This window comes from Trematomus bernacchii, unplaced genomic scaffold, assembly GCF_902827165.1.
Source record: "Trematomus bernacchii unplaced genomic scaffold, fTreBer1.1, whole genome shotgun sequence".
NCBI lineage: Eukaryota > Metazoa > Chordata > Actinopteri > Perciformes > Nototheniidae > Trematomus > Trematomus bernacchii.
Window position 1 is genome coordinate 9,662,116 of NW_022988097.1, and position 9,213 is coordinate 9,671,328.

Genomic DNA, 9,213 nt, shown 5'->3' on the forward strand with positions numbered 1-9,213 from the left:
ATACTGCACTGTTTCTCATGACAGCCCAGGATGAGTACAGTGATGTAATACATTGACATCTTACTGAGCAGAGACAATGGTCCAGAACTAATGAAGCTACAAAATGACCATTTATGTACACGATATAAAATGCTCACTTAAGACATTCTTGGGCCAATCGTCTCCCTTTCCCAAACTCCATGACACCCTCCTGATGGCAGCCTGTCATGGCTGATCAGAACTGAACTGAGCCGCACATCTAAACAGCAGCATAGTGGACTCGGCCCTAATTGGGGTGATGCAAAGTCGCACAAGTCAGGGATCATGATAATGCAGAAGTGGAGGCAAAGCTTTCTGTATCTGCTACAATTTCAACATTATGATCAACAGTTGCACCAGGGCGTGTGAAGTGTTTTCTCTCTTTTATTTCAGCCTGCTAACAAACTGGTGATTATCTCCATTTTTCTAATTTAAACATATCCCATGAAAAGACCTACATGAAGAAATTATTGATTCCTCTAAATATAGTAACAACAATGAAGAACATATACTAAAACTCTTGTATTATAGTGGCTAAATCATAAATATGCCAACATGTTGCAAACACTTTAGTTGGTGTTTATATTTTTAGTTGTAACCTTTTCAACCTTTGTTTTTTCAAGGATCTACGGCTACAAAGAAAGTATCTGTTTCCCAATTCATTTAACAAGTATCTGTTGTGTAACAAATTCTAGTATATTTCTCTGTTTTAAAGACCTCCAAAAAACATTAAAACAGATTGATGAGGCACACACATGTAATGGCTGACATGTTCTTTCATTACCATGAGCCCAAAAACACTTTGGTTTATTTTTAATCAAAGAGTTACTAAACCACCAAATTCTGGATTAATCTGCAAAGGAAAACAGCCCCTAACTAATACAGAATGTACTCCTGTTTTTGTTACCTTTACTAAAAGCTACAGGGCCTTGTGGGCTTTTTAAGACCTTTTATTAAATCAACATGTAAATCCTCAGGACGAAGCGGAGTGGCACAGGAACGATTAATAAGCCAGAATTTGTAAAGAGACGGGAAACCAATTGTAATTTTTGTTTTTTCATGGGATTTGTTGGTAGTATAAAATAGTGCAACCTTACTTTTTTCACAGCAGACATTTTGACATGGTATGTGTAAATAGTAAAATGTAAAATGTCTGTTCAGTATTCAGGGTCCTGGTGTAGGGCATGCAGCTTCATGAAGAATGCAGCCATTGCTGATATTGTTAGCAACACCTGTGCTTTGCCTGTGACGAGTCAAAATGTCTGCTGTGAAAAAAGCCTACGGGGTAAAGTTGGCTGCCTGTCCAACCAATAACAACCCAACACGAGCACCATGACTAACTTCACCTTGAATGTCAGTGCAACCGCAGAAGAGAATTGTGTGTTAATTTTTTTAAATCAAAGCCTTGCAGTTTAATTATTCATCACATCTGAATAGGTCACTGCCTCTATTTTGAGTGCGAGGCAGACAAAGTAGATCTCAGAGCGCTGTGAGGGAGAACAGAGATGGCTGCTCCCTGTTAGTCGCTGTTCATGTCAGAGACGGTCTCCAACACAGGAGTCCCCCGACTGCTTCCATGTGCAACAAACATCATGCTCCAAATCTCGGCTGTGTTATGTAGCTTCAAATTAGCACGCAAGTTGCTACTGCAGAATGCTTTGCTCCCAACATTAGTTTATTCTTTTATATGCATTGGAGTTGAGCAGTTTTTCTACAAAAAAACAAACATTTAAGATCATAATCTATCACATCGATTTGTTCTTAAGCTTTACTTTTTCTTCATTGATGGTTTTATTGATGGTGTACTTGAGGAGGACAGAGGACTTTTCAAAAACTCTTTATTGTTGGTGTGTTTAAGAAAGCCACAACATCTATCATTTAGGAAATGGTTAAAAGCTATGTTTTTGGAAAATTGAAATTGAAAACACACAACAAGCCAACATGATTTTTGTTTTGGTGGCTGAGAGCCAAGAGAGTGATGTTTCTGGAGTTTCCATTAAGCATTTGAACACACCACCAAGAAAGCATTTTAAAAATGACGTGCGCCCGCTGTGTTCCTAACATGCATTTATAGTTTATCTCTGACAATAAATAAATTCTGCTTTTGTTTTGTGATGGATTACAAATCTGAAACAGTTGTCAAGTCATTTAGCTTTCATGGTGTGCTCAAGTTAATGGTAAACAAATGAATCCTAAAATGTGTGCATGCTTTAAAACATTGATTCTGAAACATTTATGCTTTTAGCACTTCAAAATGCTAATTCAACTTGTTACACCTCGTTAAAATGTTCATATTTCGTCTTCTATCCAATACCACCGTTTTGTTTTAAACAAGCGACAAAATGCTCCCAAAACTGAACATACATTAGCATAGCCCAAATGTTGAGCATCCTGAGACCCCTTGAGAGGGTCTCGTCCCCATTGTTAAGAACTTCTTTTGTAGGTGAGCTAAAACATGCAAAACAAGTGACATTAACATTTAACATTCCTGCATACCATTCTGCATTAAAGACCATAACTTGGTGATGACATTGTTTCTCTTTGGTCTGCAGATGGCTACACAACAGATGATATTGAGTTTTACTGGCGAGGTGGAGACGGTGCTGTGTCCGGGGTCGACAGAATAGAGCTGCCACAGTTCTCCATTGTTGATTATGGACTCATCTCTAAGAACGTGGTCTTCTCTACAGGTACACAACAGTCCACTTTTACTTCGGTTCTTTGACATTGGAGGTGTGGGTTTTTACGTGTACTGACCGCAGAAAATGAGTTATTGTAAAAAAAAAAGAAAAGACATTTACTGTAAATGATAAGTACATTTCATTGTTTTTTTTCTATTCAATATCCACACAAGTAAGATATGGATCCTCCCTGGTGTCACGGGAAATAAAGCTTTTATTTATAGTCTTTGAGGGAAAATCTATTTCCATCCCACTTCCTCTCTCCCTGTGCCTCCTTCAGGTGCCTACCCCCGCCTGTCCCTCAGCTTCAAACTGAAGAGGAACATTGGTTACTTCATCCTGCAGACATACATGCCTTCCATCCTGATTACCATCCTCTCCTGGGTCTCCTTCTGGATCAACTACGATGCCTCGGCTGCCAGAGTGGCCCTGGGTAGGATCGCCTCGCCACCGCTGAACAGTGACCCTGGGAAATAACCTAAAGCTAAATGATAACAGAGCATGAAAAGAGCTATTAACCATGTTGAGCCTTTTACATTTAGACTTGCATTAGATATACATTGTGTCAGCCTGATCTCTGGTTTGTTTTCCCAGCATTGACTTTTTTTCCCATTAGCTTTAAGCATGTGAGTGATAGCAGTGTGTGATAGGCTGCCTGGCTAAATGTCTGTTGTTCAGAGATGACTATATACATGACTCATGCAGAGCGAGATGCGCTGCAGCTCGACCTTGAAGCGTGTTGTCTTTATCTCTGCCTGTCTGTCTATCGAAGCCCCCCATTGGTAGGAGATTCCAGCTTATCAGAGCCTGATCACAGCTACATTTCGGCCAAATGAAAGGTGGCAACATTTGCATAACTGCGCCCTATACATTTTAATGTTTTTACATGATGTCAAAGCGCCCCTGATACTAAAATGAAAGCTCCCTTTAGTGTTAAACTTGGGTATGACAGGTCAGGGCAGCAGAGGAAATGGCTTTGAGCTTTATGTGTGTTGTTCTTGTCACACACCATTTGTTTTCTGGAGTGGGACACATGCGGCTTGGAGCCCCAGACGGTGCATTCAGAGGGTAGCGTGATTTAAAGACGCTGCCTCCGCTCAGCCTCCTGAAAACATGCAGCAAGCGAGCGCATCCTAAGAGATGAGGCTCCATGCTACAGTGACAATGCTGGCTGCCGGGTTATTTATAATACGTGTGAATCTGACCAAATGCAGATTGTGCATGCAAATGACTAATGTATCAAACACAGTGTGTGTATGTAAAAAAAACAGGTGAATTGTGCTGTGACTAATAGCAGATGTTTACAGCGTGCTTTTATGTAGCCTACAGTTTGTCCTCTGTCCATTTTAATACATGATTGAATACACAACACACACACACACACACACACACACACACACACACACACACACACACACACACACACACACACACAACACACACACACACACCACACACACAAAAACACACACACAACAAAAACACGCACACAGTCTCAGGAGGTTTCGGTGGATCTTTTTCTCCATATGGGTTCACATTATTTCAGGTCTGTTTGGTATAAATAAATACTATATAATTCATGTTATGAACATGAATGCTTATGTTCACAAGCACATACTTAAATCCTTTGAAGATGAGCACCTGATCTCAGTCATTTTGATGTAGGGCAAATTCTCATTAAACAGAACATTCCTGTTCATTCATTACGTCCTTTATAAGTAGGTTTGTTAGTTAAGGAAGCTGTAGTAAACCTACAGCATAGCCAAGGCTGAAACGAAAGTCAATACTTTTGCAGTTATTTGGACACATTTAAATTAAGGCTTGATGATTGTAATAGATTCAAAATGAATATGATTCATGAAGATAACAGCAGAACTCGACTGGTTCTTTTTTTGGTTTTTACCATTAGCCTTGTAGATGAAAAGATCCATTAAGAGAACACAATGTGTTTGAAGATGACATTAAGGCATTTTCACGCTTCAACGCTTTGATTATCAGCCACGAATCACGCATACATTGAAGGTGTTATATCTGCAGTGGAAAATGAAATTCAGAAAAGTACCTGGTACCAAAAGCAATTCAGGTCGAGTCGTTCCATGCAGGGGAACTTCTGCAGATGTTTGATTCATTGCCATCCAACCAAAGCCAGATACAAAGTTGCTGTGATTTTTTAGCCTGACCAGTGTTTGACCAACATATCTACTGTACAGTATATTACCATTCCTCGAGCCAAGCAGCTTGCATGGCTACCTCTAACATAATATATTGGTCAAATTGTTTTTCACTGTACAGATGATGTTAAAAAATGTCTTACAGCGTCTAAAGACTTCACTTTCTTTCTAAACGTGTGACCTGTGGTATCCAGGGATTACTACGGTGCTGACCATGACCACCATCAACACCCACTTGCGAGAGACGCTCCCAAAGATCCCCTACGTCAAGGCTATTGACATGTACCTGATGGGCTGCTTTGTGTTTGTCTTCCTGGCCCTGCTGGAGTACGCCTTCGTCAACTACATCTTCTTCGGCCAGGGCCCCCAGCGACAGAAGAAGGCGGCTGAGAAAGCAGCCGTGGCCAATAATGAGAAGCTGAGACCCGACCCCAAGGTACATGTGCAGGCGAACCTCCTCTAGAGGTATCTGTGCTGTCGGTTAATGTGTGTGTGTTTGTTTCTGTTGTAGCAAATGACTTCTTCTCCTCTCAAGGTCAATGTGATGCTGTGATCAATGCTTGATGTCCTCTTTACTCCTTCTCTAGCTCTCCGTTTCTCACTGGTTTAGCCTTGTGTATCATCTTTATGACTCAGACTAGGATCTGAAAGAGTGAATGAAGAACCAATGATTGGCCTATGCTTTATCTCCATATTTCTGTGTCTCTCAAAGGGCAAGCCGCCTTGAAAGAAAATCACCTTCCCTTTAAATTTCATTCAGCTGCTAAAGTTAGCAGGAACAACAGCAACATAAAAAAATAAAACACCCTTTCCTTCTGAGTGTGGCAAGCTTCGATTTCCCCTAAGTAACAGTGCTGATTTTGTATGCTTGCAGTGGCTGGTGGGAAATGTAGTTCAGAGAGATGATGCTCTGTATGCCAGAATGAAACAGAGGGAAATTGACGCATATGACTCGATGTGGGATCCCATCTTTGTGGACGATGCCGCATTAGGACTAGGCGAGCAAAGAAATAAGGTACTGGAGGTTTTGAAAGTCAAAACTAACAATGTCATCAATCTGAATCAATCCAGATCAGAAGAAAATGCTGTAGTTTTTGTGCATTTCTTTGATTTCTATAGATTTTTAAGGCAACTTTGATCATCACTCCCACCATTGTGTTTTTTCCCTCTCTTGGTTTGCTCTTCATGCATTTTCCTGACAAACATGGCTTAGCAGTTTGATTTCTGCAGGCATTATTTGAATCCTAACTTGGGCTGTACACCTCAATTGATGGGAAATAACAATCATGGCAAGAGAGAAGAAAACATCAGTAGCTTCTCTAAAGATAATGTAATTCAGATACAAAAAACTGTACAATCAAAAAGTCAATTGATAACTGTCTTAAAAAATATGGATCGCCAGATAACGAAAGAGACCATTTTCAGTTTGATGAATAGCGCCAACTAAGTGGCTTCGCTTTATAAGTGAGTTATAACAAAAACAACAAAATACAACCAGCTCCATTTACAGCGGGACAGGATTTGGATTATAGGGACGTTTTACCTCAGAAGTCAGGCTATGGATGAAGAAATGTTGATCCGAATTCACTTCCCACAACGTCTTTCCTGACCTGCCCCCCCGAACCTTTTAAGCCTCTCCTTCATCTTTGCAAAGTCCTTACTATTTCTCTCAACCTTCTCCTGTCACATTTTTTTCCTTTGCTTTCTCTTTCTTTTTATTCAGTTTGTCTTGTGAATCGACAGAATTTTAACCACACTCTGGTTGAAATTCTGAGATGACAATGAAGATTTCTCCATGACAATTAGTTTGTGGAGCATGTTGTGCTCTTCCAGGAATGTTATCTCATAGTCTTGTGGTTGTTTTATCACTCAGATATTGATTGACAGATGATCTAATGATAATTTAAAGTGCTTTAAAGAATGTCACTGTAAGTAACACACTTTTTGACTCATTTGCATTACCCATTTTAGCACCTCATCAGTATTATTTACACAGTGAATGATCTAATTATCCTTGTAGCTAATAGTAATTTTGCTAGAGTTACTTTGAAGACCTTTAGATTTCCTCTTGGCAGTAACTTCTCATGGCTCCACTTGTTTTTACACCCTCACACAGATGACTCCCGACGACAACATCCTGTTCAGCACCCTGGAGATGAAGAACGAGATGGGTGGTGGCGGGGATCTGTCCCGGGGCCTGGGGGCACCCGGAGACCCCCGCAACACCATGCTGGCCTACGATAGCTCGACGCTGCAGTACCGCAGGGCGGCCATGGCCCGTCAGAACTATGGCCACAGCGCGTTGGAGCGCCACGCCCAGAAGAAGTCCCGCCTACGAAGACGGGCCTCCCAGCTCAAGGTGAATATCCCAGACCTGTCCGACGTGAACTCTATCGACAAGTGGTCCAGGGTGATCTTCCCCACCATCTTCTCCTTCTTCAACGTCGTCTACTGGCTCTACTACGTCCATTAAAACCCGGCGGCGTCCGGTGGCCAGCCTGAAAATAAGGGGGGAGGGGGGGGGGGGGGGGGGAGAAGAGGGGGATTTAGATGAGAGTAATGATGGAAAGTTGATGAGAGAGAAAGAATGAGGGATAAACAGTGCACCAACTCTTTTTAGCTGGTTCACTTTAGAAAAATTGAAGAGAATGCAAAGACTTTTTGGATGGACTGCAGCAGCACCCAACACTTCAGTCAGCAGTGACTCTTTTAGGATTTTGGAAACACCTTAAAACGTCTGACAAACACTCGAAAAAGAAGAGCGACTTTTAAAAAGACAGAAATGGTGCCTGTTCCAGAATTTCAATATATCACTAATATTTGTCATTCGTAGCTTACTCTCTGTGGATCAAATATTTATGCTTGTGTTTGCATATACTTTAAGGATTTGTTTTGTTTAGTATCTATTTACTTCGTAGCCGAGCTGTCTGCATCCAGGAAAGCTTTATAAATGATTTTAAAGGAGTCATCCTTGATAGTCTATTTTCCTATAATTACTGTATATCAAAAACATCCTTTAAAAGCATGCTTATGTTTGATTTCATTTGCATCTCAGTCATGATAATGAAGGAGCGCAAAGCATTTTAGTTTCACTAGTTGAGGTTAGTCTGTCAGTTATTTTATTGCAGCTTTGGCTTAGGACGGCCCCCTGGGTGGATGTTTGAGAGTCGCTGGGTGACAACATCTGGACAGCAGGGGGCGCTCTTTTCTCTGGACATCCCTGTGGGGCTTCAATGGTGCCAATGCTGAACAGAAAAAAGCTTCCTTAAAGGTCTCATGTTGTCCGGTGAAAGAGCGGGACTGTTTGACACTGCCGCTTTGGCCAAGTTTTTGTTTAGCTTTTGCTGTGCTGACAAAGTCCATTTCACCACGTGTTATTTTTTGTAAAGAGAACATTTGACTCCTCCGTACTTTCTGCCATCGTGAGGAGCTTCAGAGGGGGAGATGGCCACGACTCAAGCTGGTGTAAGAACTTTGCTGACAGATGAGCTGAGTTTCATTGCAACCAGAGTTGCTGCATAAATATGGCAATCCACAATCATCATTATCAGTAGTTTTGAATGATAGAAGTATGATGCGTTTAATTGTGATTAGGTTTCTGTTTTGAAAAACTGTAGATAAACATAAATCATGTTTAAAGAAAAAGAGATAATTCATTTTTATAAATCAATACTCACATTATTGTGTAAATATTATGGATTTATTCTATTTAAATGGGTCTCTGTTGTTGTTTTTGCAGTTGAATTACAGATCAAATGTTCCATTCAGTCAAAAAAAAAGAAAAAGCAATTTAACTGAGGAAAAAGAAAAACACAATTCACAACTTTGCTGACTCTGTACTTTTTGGACTTTTTCTCTCTTTTCTTTCTTTTTAATGGACTCTAAAAGCATCTACTTGCTGAAACTAAAGCACTTCCAGACAACAGTGACTTTTGGGTCAATGTTTTGTTCTCCAGAAATGGTTAAACAAGGACCCCACTATCCAGGCATTGAAGTCAGGCATATTTTGTACAAAGTTTCTGTAAATTCCAATTGTAATATTTCATAATGACTGTAAATATCTTGTGTAATGATTGTCAGCAATTATGAAGATGTATCTAAATTCAATTAAAACTCAATTCAGTCTATCACTTCAATAACAGAGTACACGGCTGGCGGTTTTATGCGTCCTGGATGAATGTGCGGCTGTTCATGAGGAAGGACTGTCGTGCTCACGGCTGATTGAGTGTCTGAATGAGTGAGTGAACAACTAAACCCGACACAGGGAGAGAGTGGGCAAGCGAGGGCAGCAAATGTAGGGGTGAATGGAGCGATGTAAGGGCTGCAGCTGGGGACTATTGGCT

At 40.7% G+C, this 9,213-nt stretch overlaps 1 protein-coding gene across 2 annotated transcripts in view; it reads left to right on the forward strand.

The window, feature by feature from the left end:
• gabrb2a (gamma-aminobutyric acid type A receptor subunit beta2a) overlaps positions 1-9,006 on the forward strand; it is a 35,405-nt gene extending 26,399 nt beyond the window's left edge. The window contains exons 6-10 of one of the 2 annotated variants that reach the window (XM_034121115.1): positions 2,571-2,708; positions 2,980-3,132; positions 5,065-5,306; positions 5,745-5,885; positions 6,987-9,006. In XM_034121115.1, the coding sequence (XP_033977006.1) occupies positions 2,571-2,708; positions 2,980-3,132; positions 5,065-5,306; positions 5,745-5,885; positions 6,987-7,343 (1,031 nt within the window). In that variant the 3' untranslated portion in view covers positions 7,344-9,006. The remainder of the gene's footprint in view (positions 1-2,570; positions 2,709-2,979; positions 3,133-5,064; positions 5,307-5,744; positions 5,886-6,986) is intronic. The other variant, XM_034121116.1, reaches the window with a different exon arrangement.
• Positions 9,007-9,213: the final 207 nt, after the last annotated feature.